Source organism: Seriola dumerili, unplaced genomic scaffold (assembly GCF_002260705.1).
Source record: "Seriola dumerili isolate Sdu_G_001 unplaced genomic scaffold, Sdu_1.0 BDQW01000025.1, whole genome shotgun sequence".
Taxonomy (NCBI): Eukaryota; Metazoa; Chordata; class Actinopteri; order Carangiformes; family Carangidae; genus Seriola; species Seriola dumerili.
In genome coordinates, this window is record NW_019174280.1 from 4,459,265 (window position 1) to 4,484,353 (window position 25,089).

At 38.6% G+C, this 25,089-nt stretch overlaps 3 protein-coding genes across 5 annotated transcripts in view; 2 read left to right on the forward strand and 1 right to left on the reverse strand.

Moving 5' to 3' along the window:
• trim67 (tripartite motif containing 67) overlaps positions 1-3,787 on the forward strand; it is a 62,082-nt gene extending 58,295 nt beyond the window's left edge. For both annotated transcript variants that reach the window (XM_022737794.1, XM_022737795.1), the window contains 2 exons: positions 2,065-2,227; positions 3,590-3,787. In XM_022737794.1, the coding sequence (XP_022593515.1) occupies positions 2,065-2,227; positions 3,590-3,637 (211 nt within the window). In that variant the 3' untranslated portion in view covers positions 3,638-3,787. The remainder of the gene's footprint in view (positions 1-2,064; positions 2,228-3,589) is intronic.
• A 5,044-nt stretch (positions 3,788-8,831) lies between these two features.
• Positions 8,832-14,026, reverse strand: cunh1orf131 (chromosome unknown C1orf131 homolog). Its single transcript, XM_022769251.1, has 9 exons — positions 13,853-14,026; positions 12,574-12,753; positions 12,377-12,477; positions 11,406-11,465; positions 11,069-11,164; positions 10,885-10,971; positions 10,535-10,569; positions 10,125-10,254; positions 8,832-9,908 (listed from the first exon to the last, which is right to left on the reverse strand). Exons 1-8 carry the CDS (start codon positions 13,929-13,931, stop codon positions 10,125-10,127), a joined length of 768 nt encoding a protein of 255 aa, XP_022624972.1. The 5' UTR covers positions 13,932-14,026; the 3' UTR covers positions 8,832-9,908.
• Positions 14,027-14,132: 106 nt separating this feature from the next.
• Positions 14,133-24,855, forward strand: gnpat (glyceronephosphate O-acyltransferase). Of its 2 annotated transcripts, none has more exons than XM_022769229.1 (17): positions 14,133-14,271; positions 16,199-16,390; positions 16,898-17,074; positions 17,171-17,300; positions 17,494-17,621; positions 17,893-17,968; positions 18,263-18,414; positions 18,616-18,746; positions 18,859-19,109; positions 19,917-20,015; positions 20,642-20,821; positions 21,221-21,300; positions 21,443-21,583; positions 22,883-22,982; positions 23,109-23,202; positions 23,991-24,052; positions 24,134-24,855. In XM_022769229.1, exons 1-17 carry the CDS (start codon positions 14,248-14,250, stop codon positions 24,175-24,177), a joined length of 2,061 nt encoding a protein of 686 aa, XP_022624950.1. In that variant the 5' UTR covers positions 14,133-14,247; the 3' UTR covers positions 24,178-24,855. The 2 variants fall into 2 exon arrangements, with proteins under 2 accessions (XP_022624950.1, XP_022624960.1); XM_022769239.1 differs by having other exon boundaries at positions 20,645-20,821.
• The last annotated feature ends 234 nt before the right edge of the window (positions 24,856-25,089 follow it).

Consider the following 25,089-nt stretch of genomic DNA (forward strand, 5'->3'; position numbering starts at 1 on the left):
GTGCATCCTGCGTTAAGAGTGTATCAGCACAGCTGTGATTCAGTCAGCACAACATCACGGCCTCGAGTGTGATATTGCTTAAGTAATATTTATTTATAAGAACAATGTTTGAGCTGCCAGGTTGTAAAAGAAACTCAGTTGATATAAATCAATTTATAAGTGGAGACTTGCTGGACTGTTCTAGTGGAATACCACTTTATTAATAACTCATTTCCAGTATAAGTGCAGAACTGACGAGTTATTAAAGTGAGAAACTGACAATCTTTTATTTATAACAAGTCTGCACTTATGAATGATAAGTCAAGAGTTCATCACCTCTGCAGCTGAAGCACATACACTAGCTTCATTCACTAGCTTTTTTTCACTATCTGGCAACTCAAAAGTTGTTTTCATTGATGTGTTATTACATAAATTATATATTTATAAATTAGGCGGTTAGTTTGACATGTAAACATGTGCCTGATTAGAAAATGAATGATATTCATTCTGAGCTGCAGCAGCATTTGTATGTCAACAAGAACAGCAGGAGACAGAGACTTTGTAACGTGGCGCTCTCCTCTTCCATTCATCGTTATGTATATCTCTATACACAGAATGACAGAGGGCCCCCCAGGGCTCATACAATACCAACTAACTAACACACTAGGGAGCAGTAGAAGAAGACTGCAGGTTGCAGGAGACATCAAAACATCTCTGTGCACCATCTCTCTCTGTGTCACAAGGACGCTATCAAACTCTCATTAAACATTTATTTACACCAAGATGTCTTTTCTTCACAAGGAAAAAATGACTCTTCACAGGAATGTGTAAAACCTCTGACTTTATCTCTCTCCTCTCCCTCTACCTCGGTCCATCCAGACTACAGATTTATTCACTGTGCCATTTTGCTTTCATGCCATTAATCATCTCATGTCTGTGTTTCATATTTACCTCATATTGATTCCTCCATCTCTCTGAGCCTCACACAGGCCAGTCCTCAGGCAGGTGCTGCATCTTGTGTTTGTGCACACAGCTCAGAGAAGTGTGGCAGTTTGCAGGTTTTATATGGACAGAGGTGGTTTCACACCTTAGCTTCAAAACACACATTTTACAATTAAAAACACAACTTCAGGAGTTGTGTTTAGATTTTTAATGTAACGGTTTAACGGTTCATTGTTTCCCTGTACCACAGAGGATATGCACTGATACAGTATGATTTCCCAAGCTAAAGTTTTGATGAGGTTGTAAAAACAAATCTAAATCACCGAACACAGGATTTTAATTTTACTTTTCTTTGAAGCACGTCTCTTTATTGTCATATGTATAATAAAACAACAATCTTCTAATACTTGTTTGTTTATGGGATAATACCCGCCACTTTGCTTTGTGTTAGCTGGCTTAGCCCTCACATCATCCATTACAATCATGGGTGTTATCCTGCTTATACCATGACTACTTACCAACAAAATGCTAAATGACATCAAAGTAACACACCAGCTGTTACTTTATCCATACAACTAATTTTGATCTCTTGCTTTTGTGTTTTGAATATCAATAAAATGTAGTTCCTAGGGCTCACACACACACACGATGCAGGTTTTTGTTTGCAAATGAAATGTGCCAGTAACATCAATCAAAACATCAATAACAACAACAACAACAACAACAACAACAACAGCAACAACAACAAAGAAACAGTGGTGGCCAATTTAACAGTAGACGCAGAAAAAGGCTTTACGCTAACAGGCGTAGATCCGGTTTGATCGTGTTTTTAATAGAGCTGTAGGGAAACAATAAAAGAATGAAAGACAGAAGAGAAAAGATTTCTATAATATTTGAATGAAGTCAGTCAGATGTCAGTCTGTTTTCATGTGTTCCACACATTAGCTTTTGTATTGTCCATGTTATAGAGAGTAGACTTTTAGTAAATTTCGAAACGCTTCTGTTTACTTTCACTTGCATTTCGAATGTACAGTTACACCATCTGTCCCACTTTCTCTTTGTTTACAACAAATCTTTATCTGTGTGTGTGTGTGTGTGTGTGTGTGTGTGTGTGTGTGTGTGTGTGTGTGTGTGTGTGTGTAGGGCAGAGGGAGGCATCACTAAGGGCTCCACTGTGGGCATCCTGCTGGATCTGACCAAACACACTCTGACCTTCTACATCAACAAGGAGCAGCACGGACCGACTGCCTTCGAGAACCTGGACGGGGTCTTTGTGCCAGCTGTCAGCCTCAACAGAAACGTACAGGTCAGTGTGTGTGTGTGTGTGTGTGTGTGTGTGTGTGTGTGTGTGTGTGAGAGATGGTAGTTGATGATGTATTCTGATGACCTGAGTGATAAACCTTTTGTGGATACCAGACACTTTATTGTGAGTGTGCACTGAAGTTTGCAAAGAGTTCAGTATTGCACTGTCTTACATTTAGGAATGACAATCTCCAACATTAAAATCAGAGCTGAAACAATTAGTTGATTGATCGTTCGGCTGTTGGCAGAAAATTAATCCTCGACAACTTTTGATAAATGATCATTCCTTCAACTCATTAATCAAACAAAATGCCAAAGATTTGCTGCTTCCAGCCTCTTAACTGCTCCTTGTCTCTGGTCATCACAGACACCACAGCATTAGATTCTGGGAACTCGTGCATTTTTTATAGACAAAACAATTGCAAAAATCACAGGTCTGATGTCTGTTTTGCTGCTATTAATGACCCAAAGCTCTTGAATGAAGCACCGAGTTGTGTTTGTAACATCTGAACTGGGATGTGGGAGTTCAAGAGGAGCTCTTAAGGGTAGTAAACCACTTGCTGAGCTTTTCTCAACTCGCGCTTTAAATGTTTACAACCAGAGGCACATCAGAGAAACATAATCTTTTTTCTTTTTTTTTCTTATCAGGAACAGTGAATAATCGAGTGACTTCAGGCGGCGTTGTTGCGCCACTGCTCGCTCAAATCATCCTTATCCTTGAAACTTGATAACAAGTCCAGTCAAATCACATAATTATTTAGGTTTGTCTTGGACCTTTACAACCAGTATGGCACAGAACGCCCTTCATCTTTAGTCCTTGCTTCCGATAAGAAAAAAATGCTCCCTTTTCCAGGGCAGACACACGTAGAGAGGCAACAGATGTACTGTATCTGTTGAAGTATTACAACACAGAGACATAGATTTATAAAAAAAAAAAAAAGCCTAGCTGCAAAACTCCATCATTAAAAATTCAACTGAAGACCTGATGCATCCCTAAAGTGGAGCACATTCTTAATAAGTATTTTAAAGAGTAGCAAACAGAGGGTTCCCTAAATCCATTCCTAATCCAAAACTGCAAATAGCTGTGAAATATATGCCCCAAATTCAGGCGATTATTGAGAGTGGTTTAATCCAGCTGGCTGCAAAGTGACTGTTACCTAAATCCAACTCATTATCATGTGTGTGATCTCGAGTATTTGTCAAGTGCGTTTCAGAAAACTCAAGTGGTCGAATGTGCCTTCTCCAAATTAAACTAAATATCAAATACTGGCGTGTGTCTGACATCCAGCTGGACTCTTATGTAGCCTGTCTGATCTTTTCACATCCTCACTCAGCTGTGATCTCACCGAGTGTTTGTCTGTTTCAGGTGACCTTACTGACCGGCCTGGAGGTGCCAAAGAATATCAAACAGTAGGAGCTCCTTCCTCCTCCCCCCTGAGCGTGCCCTGGATACAAACATATGATGTCACATATACGCAGCCTCAGTTTACTCCCACGTGGACCTTTTCCTTTCTCATCCTTCTCAAGGTGCCCCCAGTGTGAAACCCTGTCTGATCATTTGGGACGAACGAATAAAATCTGAGTTATTATTGGCCATAAATAAGATGATTGAATCTCGTGGACGTTGCTACAGATATAACTGGAGTTACTGTGGATTGCCATACTTTTTCCATATCCTGATATTATTATTCCAGCTTGTACCATTCCATCCATTCCTTGATTCCATCAAGAAGGAAAATACAGCCTGAAACTTCTCGAGGCCTGAAACCAAACTTATCAACCCCCCTGCTCCGACCAAATCAACGGTAAAGACTTCTACACTGTGCAGTCAAATAGTTTCGTGATAAAAAAATAATGAAAAGGGATTGTAAGATATACCATCAGAAATGTTACACCATCGTTTTAAAAAATAAATCTACAGTAACATGGTGCTTTCAGGGGGTGAAAAACGAGGGAGAAATGATTTCGCTCTGCGTCTCTCTCAGGTGTGTTTACAGCTTGCAAGCTCAAACTAGATGAAGAGAGCCTTTTGTAGGAGTTGTAGTGGCACTGCGGGTTGTTTCGCTCATGAAATATTGAAAAGCTAAACCTTCAGTGTACACTTTTATCCCAGTTGTGGCTACAACAGCGCTGCCTTCTCTGTTTTCCCCGTTTGTTTCCTCCTGGGTTTGAGTTTAATGGAGAAATGATTTCTTTTCTGTGGGTAGGAGCCTGACAGACATAAAAAAGCTCTCCTCGTGATGAACTCTCTCTCATTTGGTGCTGCTGTCAGTGAGGTTTACTCACTCAGGTCGAGCTGGGAAGGTTTGGGCTTTATTCCATTTCATTTTTCAGGAATTTGAAAGATCTACGGAGCCTGGGAGTGGTCATTTAAAATGAAATGTTTTATTCTAAATTCACTTTGGTGCATTTCTTTTTGGGACAAAAAACATCTGCCGACAGCTATGCAGATTGGGGCAAGCTGGGTTATTTACAAATAGGTTTTCATAGCTGTAGAGTTTCTGGTAAACTGTGATTAACCCATTACAACTTCATGCACTACATATGTCGATCTGATTCAAGTGGTGGAATAAGAAGAGAACTACAAGAGCCTGTATAATGTCGCTCAGCAAACCTTCATACTTGCTATTTAAAGGAGCTATTCATAAGTTCTGCTATTGCTACATAGCTAACGTTAGCATTAGCAGCTGTTTACTCACCAGTCTAGAAGAAACATTGTGAGTTCAGAATTAAACTTTGTTCCTTTACTCCACAAGAGCTGTCTCCAAAGGTGGAAAGCAGCCCTCTTGCTTCTATTTCTATTACTTCTACTGAAGTTAGCATGCTAACCAGCTAGCCCTGGCCCGACCGGATCATCTCGTCATTTTCCGATACCAAGTCACTGTAGCATCTAGTCTGCCTGACGAAGTAGCGCTGCTTTGTGGCCATGTTATAACCTCTTGTATTGTAAACGCAACAAAGGCTGAAGCTCTTGGCAAGACTGGTACGTAAACAGCTGTTAATGCTAACACTGGCTATGTAGCAATAGCAAAACTTACAAATAGCTCCTTTAAGGTAAAGTAATTCAGCAACATTTATGAAAATACACTTATTTGCTTTCATGCTGAAAGTTAGATGAGAAGATCAATACAATTCTCATATGTGTCTATTACATGTAAGGTTACACACGACTGCTTCTTAGCTTAGCATAAAGACATAGGGAGGGTTTTTATTATTGTACAGATTAAACAAAGAAGATATAGCTTATTATTTAGTGATCTTTTGAGGTGTTAATGGAGGTTAATGGATTTTGCTGTGACAGAGCTAGGCTAGCAGTTTCCCCTCGTTTCTAGTCTTTATGCTAAGCTAACAAACTGTGGCTTCATATTTATCCTACACACATGAAAGCATTATCAATCTTCTCATCTAACTCTTGGCAAAAAAGTGAGTAAGTGTTCTTCCAAAAGTTGAACTATTTATAGAAACTCAAATTGGATTATTTATGTTAATCATGTTTGAGGTTTATAATGACGGATTCACCGGTGTTTAAGTGAGGTTAGAGATTACAATATGCCTGAAGCATTTAATAAAATTTGGGACCATGTGTTGATATAATTGTGTACAAACAGTTTGTACCATGTCCTGTTGAGTTATTCAAAATGAAGCCTCTCCCAGGCTCTGTACACACACAGTCTCACAAAGAATTGTTTTCACCTTGAGGGATGAATGTCAGAAAATGCTGAAATGAAATGGAAATGAGCCTCAACTTATTTTTTGTTTTGTTTTATATGGCCAATAACTACTATAATACATCAGAGGTAGATGAGAAAAGTATGATCCTCTCATGGTAATTTTATTCTGTGCTCATCTTTCAGTCTCTCGGTAGAGCTTCAGCCACCTTTTTAATCTGTCGAACTGAAAATGACCTTGAAGTCACATCAGGTAAAGCTACATTTGCTGCTACGTTTCTCATCAGGGATTGGATACGGCAGCCTGTAAAGCATCAAAATTCAACCAAACCACTGTGACTAAGGATATAATACTGCTTTGACATACCTGTACGCCCCTGTATATTCTATGTTTTATCTTAATGCAGCTGAGAGTGGAGAAGTTTCTTTTTAAATTTAATTTATTTAATCATGGATTTTATTACAATATTGAAATATTTCTATTCCCTATAATAATATGAAAGTGTGTGTGTGAGAAAGAGGAGTCATTAGAAGTATAGACAGACCTGAGATAAAAGGGTCATGTGTGTATGGGAATCCACAAACTGTACATAGTGATACGTGAGTTATGATTACGATGTGTGATATTAAGCATGGATTAAGCATCAAACAAGTTTACAAAATATCTGAAGCTGTATTGTAAATAGTGTACTGTATTACTGTCTTTGCAATGAGTGATGTTAAAGCCAACTGCTGTGACAGCTCGCCCTCTGCTGTTCAATAGTGGCAATGACAGGATTAATGCATTTCCCGTCTAATCCTGTTGGAGAATAATAGCCAACTGTGTTTTCATACCTTTAATGGCTGACTTTTTTTTCTTTCTTTTTTTTTTAATGTTTTTTAATGTCAGCAAACATTTTGTGTCAACTATCTCAAAATATTCAAACATTTAATCAGGGACATAAAATAGCAGTCATTTACATGTTTAAAAGTTTTTATGTTGATAAATTATTATGATTATTATATCTTACTTATCACACCTTTATTCTGTAAAATTCACAGTTCACAACAAACTTTGAATATACCATATGACTTAATGATACAGAACAACAGTAAGCTACAAAAGGTATTTATTACTGGAATTATTGAGGTATATTTTCAATACAACAACTATTTTAAAATAATTTAGTTATTAGTAGAGTTCTAGAGTAGTAAACTAAGGAAATATCTGTACATTTGTTGTTGTTTTTCTTACCATTTGTGGTTTCTTCTATTTAATGAATGAAGTACTGAAGAATAAGGATTGAGCCTTTTCGGGAGATGGGGGATGGGATTATATATTTATTTATGAATCATAGCTGTTACCTAGAATGTGAAATCGATGACACTTACATCCTAGAATAGCAAACTGTAGGTATATTCATTATCATTTAAGTCTGTCTGCAGTAAGTTCAAATTAAGTGGGAAATGTGGCCATAATCAATTACATTTTTCAAATGACTTGGTGTAATGTAACAGAAGTTGCTGCAGAATTCACAGACTTATCATCCGACTCTGCAGTTCGTCTCTGCTCTACTGAGCGTTTTAGCATCCTTTAGCTCATTGTTTTGGTTTTCAGACTGGCAACTTTACTGTTTTTGGATGGCAGGCAGCCATTTTCAGCAAAAAAGCTCTAAAAACCCCAGTGAAAGCAACTTCTCCAACACCGAACACTAGACAGACACAGTTAACAACAGTTAGCTAATGAAAGTGGAGCATTTAGCAGCTAAGGAGCCAAGTATTTCCCTCAGGATTTCGTGGAGACCAAAAACAGAGCTAAAATGGGAGTGAATATTAACCTGGTGGACAAAAACACAACTCCAAATAAATATTAATGTTTCTACTTGTCTGCTTGATGTGTAAATACGCAATATTATTACCAAATAAACTTAGAAGGTGATAATATGACAGTGTTGTTTCTACAGCTTTGTCTCCAGCCAAAAAAAAATCATTATCATATTATCATTATATTTGAATTTCAAGTGGCATGCACTCATATGGTCTGCCACCTATAATAACACCCTCCGTGCTTGACTGCAGGTCAAGACGCTGAATCACTGAAGACAAAGAGTTTTTCTGTCTCCTAACAGCAAACTTATATTTACGATCTTTCCCATATGACATGAATGCAGCATTAGTGTAAAAGTGAGTGAGTTTCTCCCGACCCAGAAACCACATCTAACTCTCTGCCAAAGGGGATTTTTTTCTGACATGTGCCAGACTGCCAGCTCCCACCTAAGGGCTACATTTGCATCAATGTGAGGCTTTCTGGCTCCTCGGCTCAACTATACGCAGCGTTCCCCTCTGACCGTCCTCCCACCTCCCACACCAGAGGAGAAACCTGCCCCGAGGTTGATTTTGCTCTAACCAGAAATAGATTTTAGGCCCACGAGCGAAGTGAGACGTCTATCATGGCATCAGGGGAATAATTTTTTTCTCCTTCTGCAAGTCTGTATGAGTTGGGGTTACATTCCTGCAGGCTGTGTCAATGTCAAAATGGCACACAGGAAATCTGGACCAGAGGGAATAAAAGCTTATACTAAGGCACTTAGATTCAGAGTTGCAGAGGTTTAGGAAGTCAGAGTATTTATCAGGTAAAATGGGGTTCCACCTTTTCTTTTCCCTTCTAAAATTCATATGAAAACATTGCTTTATTTGACAGATACAGACAAAAACCACATATTTAAAATGATTCACTCGTAGTCACTCCTGTCTAGATGTATTATATGGCATGTCCCTTTACTCAACACTTACCCACCCATGAATGTGACATATTTTACTAATTTAACTTCAACATATGGTGCTGGGAAAAAAGCATGTCACTGCTGTTATCAGCTATTTAACTTAAAAAAAAAAACAGCAGAGGAAAAAAAACCATCTACTCTATGTAAATATAATTAATTACATTTTTATTTTCTTTTGTATAATGCCCTCCTCAATTTGTTCAGTATAACAGTTGAATGGCTACTGATTATACACATTGTCTGTGGTTGATTGCCAAGGCTTGCAGGTTGAAAAAACAAAGGCTTGCCGGCTAAAAAATCTATTAAAAATAAAACTGGTTTTGCTTACAGCTTGAAACGTGTGATGTGCTGCAGATAAGCTTCCTATTTCCTCGCCCTCTTCCGTTTTGAAACATATAAATAACACAATAAGCTACTTCATGGAAACGGTGTGAGAAGTTGTGACCTCACCCAGCCGCACACTGCCAGATCACACGTTTTTCATCGTCGCCATCGTCCATCGACATTTATGATTTCCCTTTAACAAAATGTAACGAACTGGTTTCTGTAAAGACTTAATGTTTACATCTAGAGCACAGCTTCCTGAGGCTTTCGAGAAGTCCTGTACATAGGGTTTTAATAAGGGAGAAATACGGCACTGGCGAGACCATTCTGCTTCCTCATGGTCCATTCAAAGTGTTTATATGTGTGTTTCTTCATGGAAACTTCTGCCAGGACTTTACTTGTGTGTACATTGGTTTTTAATATTTACCCCGGCCATACGTCCTGTTATGATCCCCTCTCTTCCCGCCAATGTAAATGTTTTGTACGACTACATGGTTTGTATATGAGAAACGCATTGTAACTGCTTAATTTTAAAACCTTTACAGTGTAAAAAAAAAACAAACGCAAATGTCTTCTTTTTTTTTTTTTGGTCATTTATAAAACAAAATAAATTAATTGTGATGGAATATGATTCAACAGACTCTCCAGTTTCATGCATTATTGTGCTGCCACAGTGGACGTTCAGGTTCCATTTTGGAGATCGATAAATTGGATTTCTGACTCAGCAGTCTGTCGCCTGTAACACTGCCCCGTATTTCACTGCAGGCCGGTCACGTGCTGTCAAGGAATCAGCCTCGCTGGTCACATCGTAATCAGCTCTCGCTCATTTCCTCTTCACCACATGTTTGGCTCCAAACGGTCCTGCAGTGAGTTGCCCGTTGTTCCTCTGGTCTGCTGATATTTTCCCACCATGGAGGATTTAATCACTCACCTACAAACATAAGCACACACATTTAAATCAGTGACCACATTGACTCTCATTAACCATCATTATTAGATGTCTTACCTTAGCTAATCCTTTACTTGTTCCAGTTGTAAAACTAACCTTAAAACTAGTTTTAACTGAAGACCAGAGAGTGTTTCAGACTTTGGATTTTCTCATCTTTCACTTTCTGTTAGGACGTTTAGTAGAAGTACAAGAACAAACCTATTTGCCTCCCTTTTTGCCTTTGATTTTCTGGATCTCCTTGGAGCTCAGGATCAGCATGCCGTTCTTGAAGCGCCCCACCTGACCTGTAGGGGCTGAGCCAGAACCAGAGGACACCTTCTTCTTGTCCCTGATGGAAATGACAGCACAGGAAAAATGAGGATTCAACCACAGAGATGCAACAAAAGAGTCTGTATAAACATCTGTTAACTGGCAATTTTATAATCTTGGAGGATGTTAGAAAAAAATACTAGTGCTATGTTTTCTATTCACAGATTATGATGACATGTTGTTTTCTGTATTTAAGACCTACTTAGATAATAATAATTATGTACTATATTATAAGGATATCAAGATTCAAGGACACTTGACAGAAAATATATGCCAACAGCTTTTGACAGTTCACCCACCTCTGATTATTCTGCTTCTTCTTTTTCTTCAGCTCCTACAGGGCAGGTAAACATGGTTAGAATCAGAATTTAACAGCATATATTCTTAAATTACCGTTATGATAATACTATGAAACTTTTATGAAATTAAAGTTCCCATAACCTTTTAACTGACCAGCTAACAATAGACACTCAGCTGCCAGTTAGTTTTTCTTTAAACTGGTGTTTCTATTACTTTGTCCACCCCATTAACATCAACAAGGGTTGACTTAATAACAGAATCACCTCTATGCAACAGCATCACAAACTGCGTCCTCCAGAATCACCAGCCATGGTTTACACCCGAGACTGACTGAAGGTGCAGGTCTTACCGGCTGAACCTCCTCCTTTGCTTTCTGCTTCTTTTCTTTGACCTGCTGCTGTAGCACCTTGTAGTTGACATAGTCCTTCTTAGGAGGCTGATTAAGAGACAACAATTGAGTCAATTCATTGCTCACTCAGCTATTTGAAGAACTTAATGGTGTGATGCTGAGGACAGTCCTGAGTTGTACTTACTCTGGCTCCGAGCATGACCGCTCGGTCCTGCTCAAAAACCCGCTGCTGCTCCTTCTTATAGCCTGTGATTCCGAACCGATGGACCTCCAGACGAGCCTGACGTGAACGTACACAAATACAATATGAGACTTTATCACACAGATTAAATGGTCACATCCAAAATAAGTATTTCTACTAAATGACACAGGAATCAAATGAAGCCATGAGAAGAATCAATGTACACACAACAAGACTGAAAATTTACAGTCGAACTAATTTTCTAATTACTCAGTAAATCATCAATATAAAAGCACTGAATATAGGAAAAAAACGGAGTAAATTGTATTAAAATTGTCACCTTTTCAAAATTGAGTTCTTCCGACTGGTCACTTTGCTTATCCTCCGTTATCTGACGAGCCTTGAAGTGATGACAGCACAGAGACAAAGGCAACAAAGACAGGAGGAGAGGGCATGTGAAATGACTGTGTGGTGATGAGAAAAACATAAACAGAGGAGGCTGACCAGGGGTCACACAGTAGCATGGAGGGGGGTTTGGTTTCAAAATGTCAGAGTTTCCGGAATGAAAATAAATGCTGCATATGCACAAGTAGATTACTTGTAAATTTAAGACTGATACAGTTCCTCAGCTGTACTTCTTCCACTATTTCTTTGGACAAAAACTGGTGGTGACACACAATGAGGTGCAAAAGGCTGATAATTTTCTCAGAACAGAGTGACACAAGATTTTTAGGTCCAGGTCATTTAAACTCAATCACCTCAACTCTCACACTGGTGCCGATATCATTATTTTTTTGGAAAATAATAATAATAATAAATGTTAATCTGATAACAACATATCAGACAGGCCAAACTGAGGTGTCCAAGTAAACTGACATGTTTTGGATTCTTGACCTGGGCTATTACAAATCATCCTACTTTGCAAATGTGGTGTTATCTTATTACTTTAGTCTGTCCTAAAAACAATAATCAGGTGCCCGTATGAACATCGAAACGGGATTTGCTTGCATCCTTAATCATTCCTCCTGTCATACTGGCTTCCAATGTGATAGGGGGTAAAACCCATATGCAAACCTATGCAAAGGTGTAGTCAAAAGTTTACCTAAAATTAATGAGGCTTCAGCTAACCAAGTCCGACAAATCAAGTTTGTTTTCTTCTACAAGTTTCATCTTTTTGTTACTGTCCCTTAACTGTTTTCAGAACAAACATCAATTTACCCATCATATCATCAGTCTACGTTTAACTTTGTTAGCATCATCTGTCCTTTTATTGTGGAGTATACAGAGTAAGCTGAAGTAGCACTGACTTACAGGTATTTTGTCTGTGGCCGGTGTCTGCTTGGTCTTCAGTTTCTTTCTGGGATCTTGAAATGTCACTACCTCCACCTGGTTCATCTGCTGGAAGGTTGGACCTAAGTAAGACATGATAAATTAAACCAATGAAAAAAGGTTCAATTTTGAAAGTTTATACCATGTGTTGTTACGCAGCTTGTCGCCATGGCGCCTACCTGTTGGCTCAGTCTGTGGTTGTTGCTGCTGGTGGTCAGCACTAGTACATGCTGATCTATAGTCGTCAGTGTCACTGCAAACATCCTTGACTGTAGTGAACTCTTCCTCTTCTTTCTCACATTGTTTTCGTTTTTTTTTCTTCTGAGACTTGAGCTTCTTTTTTGATGCTGGTCCATTACCTGCAATATTAGTCAACAAAACTAACATGAAGTAAATCAGTAAGATTTCAGTCCCTGTAACTTTTGGTAAACATGATTAACTTGGCTGTGTCCTTAACATCATTTCTTTAGTGACGAGCAGGACACAACCTTCGATCAAGATCAAATTACTCTACTGTCAGATGTCAACATTTGTCTTTGTGTTTATACATAATTTATTACACACAATCTAAGCAATTTAATATAGTGAGTTTCCAGTTTATTAGGTACACCAAGATAAAAACCAATGCAGTCTAAGAAGACAAAAGCCTACCTTTCCCTACCTGTCCCTTGACCTCACAGAAAATATGCGGGTACATTATTAACATGCTGTGTGTGCAAGACAGCCTAAAATATCTCAAAACTTTAAGTGATCTGCAGGAAGAGTGGCTGAAAATTAATCAAATAAAAACAGAAAGACTCTTAGCTGCCACAAAAAGTGTTTGCAAGCTGTAATATCTGTTACCAAATACTGACTTTTTACCAGGCTCCATCTGTTGTACATTCCATGATAACTGTTTTTTTCAGGTCCTTATTGTATGAAATAAAAAATCAGCTAAATTATGTGTGAAGAAAGGATACTTGTAATATCTCTTTGCTGCAGAGGTTGTACTTGCTTCATTTTACCTTAAAACAAATCCACAAAACATTTTAATTTGGCGAAGGTTGCACAAACCTTTGCAGACTTTTATGTGTGTTTACTTGTTACATGGATTTTACCTTCATAGTGTACCTCAAATCGGTTACTCTACGAAACACTGGGTACATTTGGTAGGACATTGCATTCATTAATAATCACCTTTTACGGTTTAAATTGATAAGAATAAAACGACTGACTGAATGCCTATGTGCTGTAAGTGATGGTTACCATGGCTGCCAAGTAACGTTAAATGGGGAAACATAAGGCATAGCTAACAGTTCAGTTATACTGACTAAGCTAATCACAAGCTAAGTAACACAAAGAATACATTATTCCTATTTTTATCAGTAATATCTAGCCAGCAGTCCCATGGTAAAACAAATCAGAGAGGGAACGGTAGCTAGTAAAGCTAGCCACATAGCTAACTAACGTTACACTTACCAAAGTCATAAAACTTATCTAAAACTTGTTCAAGAAACTGAAAATCTTCGTCTTCTTTTCTGTTTGTCTTTGAATTCATTTTAAACTGATGGTACAAACAGGTTCACAGAAAAAATAGCAAAACTAGCCGCTAATAGCTGCACCAAACGCTAGCAGCGGCTCAAACGAATGACAACAAACCGTAAAGCACATGGAACACACGGTTGGGGTTGGTCCTTCCGGGCCACCGTAGCACGGATATGACACGGAAATACCTATTAACACGCCCATGTGAAGTTCTGCAGCCGCTGTTATCTACCAAAAGTATTATAACAAGAGGCAGGACCGTACACATACTCGTGCACGTATAACTTCACTGGATGCGGCGTCTATGTGCTTATGAACTGAGATAAACTATGGCTTCCAAAGCGGTTTACTTGGTATGTATGTTTTGCTTGTGCCACAAGGCTAAGCTAACTTAGCTCTCTGCTGTAGCTCGGTGCCCACTATTTGACATTTGACATTTCATTCAAACAGGTGACTGTCAAATTCACATTTCTGTTACAACAAAGCTTCGAAACATACTGTTTTGTCCTGTAGTTGCTTTAATTAGTTTAACGGTTTGTTTAGCGGCAGTGTTTCCTCTACAAGACATGTTTGTTTTGCAATCTCCGTTTTGCCTGTTGACGAACATGCAACTTCGACTACATGTTTTCTTACATCTCCGGTTGTCCTCTTTTATATCTCTTCTATTGGTATCCCACTCTTAGAGTTTTGTTCTGCAAGTGTGCAGTGTTATTGCGTTTGTGGTTCATCACAATGTTTCAATACCTACTTGCCTTTTAAAAGATGTAAACCTTCAGTGTTTCACAATACTGGTCCTATCACCCTCTCTGCTAGTTTTGTATTCTCCGTCACTGTATTGGAAATTTACTAAGTGCATTTGTTTGTATAGCACCTTTAATGAGAAATAAACACAGCCTCTGCTTGACTTGAAATTGTTTTATTTTATGGTGCTTTATACACTCAGTTGCCAGTTCATTAGACACACTCAGCTAAAACTAATGCAGTGGAATACAACAGTGCAGCGGTAAATCCTCCTTCATGAAGGTTATAATATTCAATTTGTGTTGAAACTGCTTCAGAGAGGTGTTGATTCAACTGTGTGATCATTTTGGAGGCTGCAGTTTGTGGTGCTCTTGAATTGTATTGTTATACTGACAGATAATTCTATTATTCTGTGCACCCCACTTATGTCAACAGGGGAGGTGCATTCTCTCTGTATAATACAATGCAGTTAAACCAGCACCACAAACTACATCCTCCAAGACGATCATACAGTTGAAACAATGCCGCTGTAAAACAATTTAAAAAAAAAAAACAACATTATAAAGAATGAAGGAGAATTTATTACAAAACTTCTAATACTGTTGTATTAGACTGCATTATTTTTAGCTAGGTGTAGTTAATAAACTCCAAACTTGGTGTACTTGGTGTACCCCACTGTAGTTATTTGTGAGCTTTAATCACTGTTTACAAAATGGTGAACAAATAAGATATGAATTGTTAAGATTAAACCACACAACATGATATGAAGCAGCTAAAACTATTAGGGCTTCAGCTAACAGATTAATCTACTGATTTATTTTTTTTGATTAATCTATAAATTGTTTGGTCTGTAAACCATCATAAAATTGTGAAAAACTGACAATTTCCGAGAGCCCGATGTGATGTTTTAAGATGAAGTATTTCACCAATAGTCCCAAACCCAAATGTATTCAGTTTACTACAACGTGAAACTGGAAAAAGTGGAAAATCCACACAGTGGAGAAGCGGTGACCACTAAATGTTTGGCAGTTTTTATAAATACTAGACATTAACAACTAATGGATTTTCAGAATAGTTGCACATTAGTTTTTCTGTCGTTTAAGCTCCAAAAACTAGCTCCACATTGAAGATGTACCATATGATAATATTATTGTGCTTTTACTTTTACTTACATTCGCAAATCAGGACCTTTACTTGTAACAGAGTTTTTTGACATTGTAGTATTGCCACTGTTTTATTACTTTTTTTGTGACCCTATCAACAGATATCACAGAAAGGGTCAAAAATGTTCATACCTGTGATTTGTCCATATAACGGTAACACCTCACTTGTCAATATTTGGTCAACCTAAAAGGTTTAATATACTTAATTAATACATTTATTTCAGGTAAAATTTCTACTAAAACATATCCCTTCCAATTATGGCTTAAGTAACTGCCTGGCATGCTGAATTTTGGGAACAAAAAACACTATATTTAAGTATTCTATTGTAGCAGAATACACCTTTCTAATACAGTCTGATGTTATTTTTTCATCTAGCATAGAGACCCTATGCTGAAGAAAAGAGATGACTTTGAGGACATTTTGGAGGAGAGGAGGAACTCCAGCGACCTGAGATACGCTCTCAGATGTTACACTCCTATTCTTTACAAAGGAGTGTCTCCCTGCAAAGCAGACACGCTGAAGAACATGGTGCTTCAGTCTGATCAGCTGCACTACGTCATCAATCAGGTAGGGTAGAAGGTTTCTGACAGCAGAATGTTGTTATACCTGACTGATGTTATTACAGAGACATCTGACGCAACAACTTGTCAGGGTAGTTAAGATGAGTTCTATAATTATAGTTTGTAGTCTTTACCAAACTTTTCATGATTGTAGCTTTGTGCAAGCTACTGCATGAACTTTGACATGATTTATTTATCACAATTTCATTCTGTATTATTGGGTTTAATCAAACCACATTAAAGTGGGTGCAGAAGTGTACATTTTTGTAATTAATTAACAGAAAAGTGTTTATTAATTTTTAATAGTAAAATATAAAATTTGTTTATAAAAAGTTTTATACTATTGCAAATACACACCTGACAAAGTTGACAAGTTTTACTCACTGAGTGTCAGACAGTTAAATTATAAACAGGGTTAAAAAAAAATTAGGGCCATGTTAAATATATTAAAACTTTCTATAACATCATTTTACTATTATCCAGTCATTTTGTATTTGATTTTTGAATTGTACAGGTTTCCAAAGAGATGAGCAGGGCTGTCGATGACATCCAGGAGGAGGCATCAGCCATCCTGGAGGAGATGGCTCATTGCCTGCAGCTCAGCACTGTTCGCTTCTTCGCCTTTACACTCAGCAAAGTCTTTAAAACCTTGTTCAGGAGCATCTGTGTCAATGAAGAGGGCATCCAGAGGGTGAGTGTGCACACAGCCGAAACACAAACAACACCTCAAGTGTCCGTGGAAAGTTAAAAACACACACATAACCTGTGTTTGCATTGTTGTGGTTAGCTCCAACAGGCCATTCAGGAGCACCCGGTTGTCCTGCTGCCCAGTCACCGTAGTTACATGGACTTCCTGCTGATGTCATACATCCTGTACACCTACGACCTGGCTCTACCTGTCATTGCTGCCGGCATGGGTAAGCATGGGAAAGAACATGAGTGTATATGCTGAGTTACCGATTTATTAAGTACACATGTACAAGCATATGGACCGCAGTGGTACTGAAAGGTGTTTTTGATGTTTTATCCACCCCAATTTACATTCACGAGGAGGACAGAATATTAGCAACACCTCATTAAAATGGAATAAAAGTGACTGTCTCCCTGCAGACTTCATGGGGATGAAGTTTGTGGGGGAGATGCTGCGGATGTCTGGTGCGTTCTTCATTCGGCGGTCCTTCGGAGGAGACAAGCTGTACTGGGCCGTCTTCTCGGAATATGTCAAGACCATGCTTAAAGTGAGGTTACACGGTTGTTTTTCCACAGTCTTTGTTATTAGGGAGTGAAATGTTTGTCCTTAGGTTCAGGAGCAGTGACTAGTGGCCACATTAGTGTTTGAAAGCCATGTTCTACAGTTATTGCAAAGCCTCCAGTGAAAAAGAGGGAACACAGTCCATAAAATGTCTGTGACATAAATGATAATTTCTCTATTTTTTAGTCATAAAGCTTTGGAAGAGAATTAACACTAACATTTTTTGATTGTTTTTTTTTTTTTTTTTTAAACTCCAGAATGGATTTGCACCTGTTGAATTTTTCCTAGAAGGGACCAGAAGCCGAACATGCAAATCTTTGACTCCAAAGTTAGGTGAGGAATAAAAAAAAGTAACAGTTATCTCTCATCTACAGATCAGATACTTCGTTTTGTTTTTGTATAGTTTCTCTTGCCAGTACAGTTTCTTATTAAATCATAAAGTATTACATAGACAGTCTAAGGATGGAGAGTCATATGCTGCACTGATTGTAAAACCCTGAAATATATAAATAAATAAAACTGACTGAAAAAAAAAAAAAAAAAAAAGCAGTTTTCATCGTTTCTAATCAGCAAATTTTTAAGTCAAGTCCAGTTTTTTGAGACTGTCTTGTGTTTGACTTCCTGCAGGTCTGTTGAATATAGTGATGGATCCATACTTTAAAGGGGAAGTGTTCGACGTGAGCTTGGTCCCGGTCAGTATCAGCTATGAGAGGATCTTGGAGGAGGCGCTCTACGCCAGAGAAATGCTGGGTGTACCCAAACCCAAGGAGTCCACTTCAGTGAGTCACTTTAACATTGGACTTGTTTATATTGTATGAACGGAAAATCAGTGTGAAAATAACATACCACACATTCATGGTCATGCGCAGGAAAAGCTGTAAAATTGTTGAAATCAAAAGTTGTTATTTTGCAGCCTGAAAAACATCTATTTGTATTTACTAAGTGATGGACTGCTTCCCTTGTTCTCTCTCCTCCTGCAGGGTCTGTTTAAAGCCAGGAAGGTCCTCAGTGAAGACTACGGCAGTATCCATGTCTACTTCGGTCAACCTGTGTCCGTCAGAAGTTTAGCAGAGGGCAGAATTAACCGCTGCCAATTCAACCTGATACCAAGGTACGATACACCAGCAGGAAATTATCTGGAAACTAAAAAAAAAACTCAAAATATCATTTTTTGTTTTGTGCATATACTGTAGTTACTGATTATATAAGCTTTCCCTTTCCAGACACGTCCCCAACAGGCCTAGTGAGGATATCCAGAGCTTTGTGAATGACTCGGCCTACAGGCTGGTCCGGGCCCAGGAGGAGAACATGGTCCTGAAGCCGTGGGTGCTCCTGGCCTCTCTGCTACTCCAGAACCACCACCAGAACCAGGCGTCAGGGCAGAACCCGGGGATGGCACTGGACGAGCTGACTGAACAAGCTGTGTGGCTGCGAGATCTTTCTAGACAGTATGGGGCCTTCCTGCACTGGCCTGGTACAGTATGATCCGAGCCCCCCCCCCCCCCTTCAGGCAGATTCAGTGTCTTCACAGTGATACTGGAGACTCTGTGTACTCAAGGGTTTTGACTAACAAAAGGCCCCTGTTGAAAATCTATTGTGGTGTTTGAGCTTATTGGTGGCATCAAACCATGTTGGTATAAACTAAACTAGAGTCTTACTAATACTGAATTTATAAGGCTGATAATTGAGATTTGATATTTCAGACAAAAATATGTGATAAAACCTTTTTTAAACACAAATGCAGAAGTTTGCTGGAATTGAAATATTCATAATTACTGAAAACAAAAATACAAAACACTTGTAGCAAAATAGTTTTAATTATTTTTTGTTTTTTTACTTCTTCTTAAAGGCACAGTCAAGAGACTAAGGCACATTCATGTAGCGTCTAGAAATTAAAACCTAAGACAGATGTTGACAGTTTCTTTCACATGCTGTGGGTATGAAGTCAAGAGTTGCATCTATTTTTTAACTCAAGTACCAAAAAGACTGAGAGCTTTAACATTAAACCACAGGTCCGCTCTGTGGAGTAGATGATGTACAATAATGAGATTTAGATTATGGCCTTTTTGAAAACACAGATTTCCATATTGATTAAGTCTGATCCTCCATGTCACTAAGGCAAGAGTTCTGCAGCACATGTGCCTTTTTTATTTTACATACAACTATCATTCCTCTGTGGCTGTAACATCTGTGTCCTCTTCTTCTTCTTCTTCTTCGTCTTCTTCTTCTTCTTCTTTTTCTCATCCACTTCTGTCTATTCTGTCTTTCCTTTCTCATTCAGACCACATGCCTCCACCAGACGTCATCTCCTCCAGTCTTTCCCTGCATCGAGGTCTAGTGAAGATGTCTGAGGGAAGAGTGCAGCTGGCATTGGAACAAGGTTTGTATTTATTTGTTTGATGTTCTTGCCTTTATTTTTATTTTTTTCATGTCCTTGTTTTTTTTGTTTTTTTTTTGTTTTTTAATTCCTTTTAATATCAGCACAGTCCTTCAAAGTTAAGTTCCTTGGTACATTTAGGCATCTAGCTGAGAGAGTGACTTACAGTCCGGTACAAACAGTACCAGGGCTACATTCTTCTGTGATAATTGACTGATCATATCAGAACAGTGTGCATGGAAAAAGTGTGATAAGAAAGTGTTCCCCAACAACTGAGACACAGATAAGAGTGTGAGCTTTTCATGTAAATACATCTTGATCTTTTGAAGTCTGTAAAAACATGACTGAGGCAGTGTGATTGATGATTTTGCTAAATGTTCTTTATTATCAATTCTATGTCAATTACTTTTTTTTTTATGAACAAACGCAAACTCTGTCAAATTTCTTAGGCTTTTTTGCAGCCTACAAATCCACTCTGCTTTAGACAGATAAAGTAATCAGTCACTGTGTATTTGTAAATGTCAAATACAGACAGAAATTAAAGGCAGAGGTTATACAACTACAGCAATTGCAGGAAATGCATGAAAAACAGTTTTGCCATCTTCTGACTGTACATCTTGGTCTTGAAGCAGGGGGGCAGGCGGGGCCAGGGGAGCCTCGCAGCACTCTTGCCACCCCAGAAGAGGAGCTCTTGAGCCGGGCGGTCGTCGTACTCTCCTGTGCCTCCTACAGGAACCAGGCACTGCACGTCTTCCTCCGACCGGCACTGCTGGCTGCGGCCATCCACACTGCTGCCTCCAACCAGAAACGTGAGACTGACACAGCTGTTTACACGTTTACCTCTGCTGCTCTCTGCTCACTGAGTCATTACGACTGACGTGAAGCAAGTAAAGATGGAAAACCACAAACTAAATTGTTTTAATGGTGTAATTTTCTGGAATTTATCTATTTGAAGGACCACTCTGCTTGAATAAATATATTTTAAACTGTGTTTGTGACAGAAAGTGTAAAAATGTGAAACCTCAGGAAATAAAGGAAATTAAATTCCTTTTCAGCCCTTTGAAGGAATTCAGCGTTACCTGAGAATCCTTCTTTGCGTTCCAATATTTACATTAGAAAGCCAACTATGACACAGCTGGATAAATATCAGACATTTAGAATGCATACTGGCTACTTCTACTGCATGTTAATCTTTGTGTGTTTTCCAGAGGAGGTGTTCAACAGCTTCAGCTTCCTCAGAAACATGTTCTCTAATGAGTTCATCCTCTGTCCTGGAGCTACTGTGCAGGTGAGGAACATTTTTATACACTCATGTACAGGAAATAGATGTTTAAGTGTGGGGAATTGAATGAACTTGCAGTAAATACATAATTATATGGCCATACAGACATGCAGTGTGGTTTTTATTTTTCATGTTGTGTGTCTTGTAGGACTTTGAGGAGGCCTGTTTCCTCCTGGTGAAGACCGGAGCTCTGCAGGTCACCCAGCAGGAGGTTCTGGTGACGGAGAGAGGACACAGGACACTGGTGTTCCTCACCAGTATGTTAGATCCCTTCTTACAGGGATACCAGGTGAACAAGACGCACACAGTTTAGTTTTGAAAATGTTGACTATGACATGCTTCGTATACAGAAATGTGCACCTCCAATACTGTATTTAGGCCACATTATTAATAAGCCTCCGAACCTTATTAGACTTGGAAAGCGGTGACAGTTTGTTTTTGCAACGTTTTGTTCAGTCTTATAACATTACTTTAGTCATGTTTTGTTCTTGGCCATTTACTGTTTCTAATTTGCATCAAGTAACCAAGCAGTAAATAAGAGAAATAAAACATTATTTTGTAATTCTGTCATGGCGGTTACGTTCTAAAGCACAAATAAACACACCCACACCTCTGCACAACCCTGCGGGAAGGTGCCGCATTATCAGAATCTGTGTGAATGCAGCCGAAGCGCACACTTCTTCTTGTCCGCTGTGGCCTCTCTGCACTGTGTGTGTGTGTGTGTGTGTGTGTGTGTGTGTGTGTGTGTGTGTGTGTGTGTGTGCGTGTAGCTCAGCCCCACCCTCGGTCGAACAGTCACACACAGACCTGCAGCTCTTTATACAACATGACACACACAGACAGCAGAGAGAGACAGAGTCAGCGATAGCTATAGTTTTATACAGTTCCTCACACCCTGTGTGCTGTTAGCGGCTGGTGGCTACACAGTCACGCCCAATGGCTGCAGCCTGGAGATGTCCTGTACACAGCAAAATAAGAAGAAAATACAGTCTCTGCAGATAAATACACTACCGCACACCTCTAGTGGGTCATTAGTGATGACTGACAGGGATTACTTTTGCATTTTTTTTAAAGAAAATCCCACATAGTATACCTTTTAAATGTAGATCTGTAAATCTAGCAGAGCATTTATGTGTTTTTTTGTCTATGTAAAACCATGATTTTTTTGCACAGCATGTGAATCAGTCCAAAAAAGATATACATCATGCATTTATGATACAAAAAAAGTTTATTTCAAAGTATCATTTTCCTGGAGGCTTAATTTGATTTTATTCATAATCGTTATTAAATTAAATTTTTGTTAGAATTCAACAAGAAACTTGTGCATGCGCACATACTGTGTATACAGGACAAATGTGTATCATCATCATCATCATCATCATCATCATCATCATCATCATCATCATCATCATCATGCTTATTTTCATGAACAAATTGATGTTATAGTATCAGAACTCTTTAAATGTATGTGTGTGTGTGTGTGTGTGTGTGTGTGCTTAACAGCTGATGTCCTTTAGAGGGCACTGTCAACACAGCATTAACCTTGATGTGTGTGTGTGTGTGTGTGTGTGTGTGTGTGTGGTCCCAGGTGGTGTGTAGGTTCCTGTGTGAAGAGGCCCCCGAGGTGCTGACAGAAAAACAGTTTATTCCTGCCGTCCGGAAGTTCATCATCAAACATCTTCTTGCAGGTTTCTCTCTCTCTTTCTCGCTCTCTCAAAATTCATATCTTTTTTTTTTTTAATTGCCTCTGTCTGTTTTCACCTTAGCTCTCAGTTAAAAGTAATAACTATTACCTGTTTGTGTGTGTTATCCAGGTAGACTAAGGTACACGGAGGTGTTGTCGTCTGACCTCCAGAAGAACACTCTGGCGGCTTTGCTAAGACTTGGAGCTGTACGGAAAATCAAGGGGTATGTTGGTTTGGATCATCCTTGTGTCCCTGCTTGGTTTGATTAACTGAAGCAAGAAAAAAGAAGCAGCAATGCAATAACAGATATACAGCTATCCCTGAATAATTTAATACCACACATACGGGATGTGAAGCAGGTAAGTTGTATTATTATATTATATTATTGATCATAGTGGTTATATTCAGTATATGATGATGGATAAAACTGGACCTTTGCTGGATGACTTTAAGTTTCGATATTTTTTTTATTAAACCAAAAAAATGTTTGTTAGGTTTAGGTCAAGTCAAGATTATTTTAGGTAAAATGAAAAAAAGGGGATGAAACCACAAGAGGAGCAGGAGTTTTGATTGCAAAACTGTTTTGAAACAAATAATCTGGTTAAAAAACATCACCCAAGAAGCAGTACTAAGCATAATAGCACTACACTTCACCCAAATCAACTAATTGAATAATAACATTAAAATAATGATAACATTAAATTAAATAAATTAATGAATTCATTTGGTCTGTTGTTGAGATCTCCATCCCTGTGATTTCTGCCTCCACCACAATGGAGGTAAATGGAATTTCTACTGTGGTTCTCAAAGAAAATGAAAAATTACATTAAATAAACAAAAAATTAAACAGCAACATCTATCTCAAGAAATGGTGTCTCCTGTAACTCTGGATAATCCTCTGAAAGCTCTATTAAACCTACTTTCTAATAAAGCAATAGTCCCTTCATAAGCTGTGGACGGCGACTTGACTAGTGATGAAAGTGACGGTGCACATCAATGTCTTCCCTTCAGAGCGGCGCAGGGAACTTTAAAGGTCAACAAGGTGATGGTGAACTCACTGGAAGACACTCTAGGTAAGAAACAAGCAGGAATAAAACAGCTGCTGTGGATCTTGCCTGGTGTTTAAAACATCTTTGATTTGTCTGTTTGTCCAGGAGGAAAACTCCCAACTCAGAAAGCCGTCGTCGCTCGCCTCTAATCCACCGACGTCATTAGCCAAAGGAGACTGAGGAGGGGTCGAATATTTTTTTTTTTTTTACCTCCACCGATGTAATGCGACGACGTCTCACCTCCTCTCCACATGGTGCGATGTGAGTCATAAAGGACGTCTAACTGCTTTCTATGAGAGGTGGAACAAAAGCCATCTGGAGACCACTCAACCCGCTTTTTATTTTCTTTTTCTTTCGTTTCTCAACTCAAGTCTCTTTTCAAAACTCCTTTTTCTTCCTAAGACTCTTCTATTAAAAACCTTTTCTATACATACATAAAACCAGATGATGAGTAAGGCCTTTGAGGGTATATTGCTTTTGGCTCATTCTGAACAACTAACCTTTTGCAGTCTTGTGAAAGCTTCTGAATGTGCCAGCTCCACTCAGGATAGTGGCCATTTTCCATTAATGCATTCAATATGAATCCTCTAACACTCAGCACAGCTTTTCTTTGTGTGATTCTCAGTCTGCTCTTTCATCTACATTTCAGTTTGTCTGTGTTTTTTATTAGCTGTCTCTCCTATTCTTGTCTCTCTTTACTTTGAGCACTTTAATGAATTTATTCATGCAATGTGGTGTGGACCTGTATCTTAACTGTCTTTCTGCACACTGTTTTCTCTTTTTTTCCTAATTTTTTCTCTTTGTTTTGACAAGTTGCTAAAATGAATTGAAAATTTGATTCTGGTGGAAAAAAAAAAAATTTTTTGCAATGTATGAACTAAAAGTTTATATATTTGAGTTGAACTTGCCACAACCCAAAGGCCTTTTTGCCAACCACACAGACAAGCAGTACATTTGTCTTTGTTTACACAGTGGAGACGATGCTACAAGTCTAACGGAGGTGTCGCACTGTTTGCCAAACTCCAGATGAAATATTGAAAATTTTGTTATAGTGAAATACT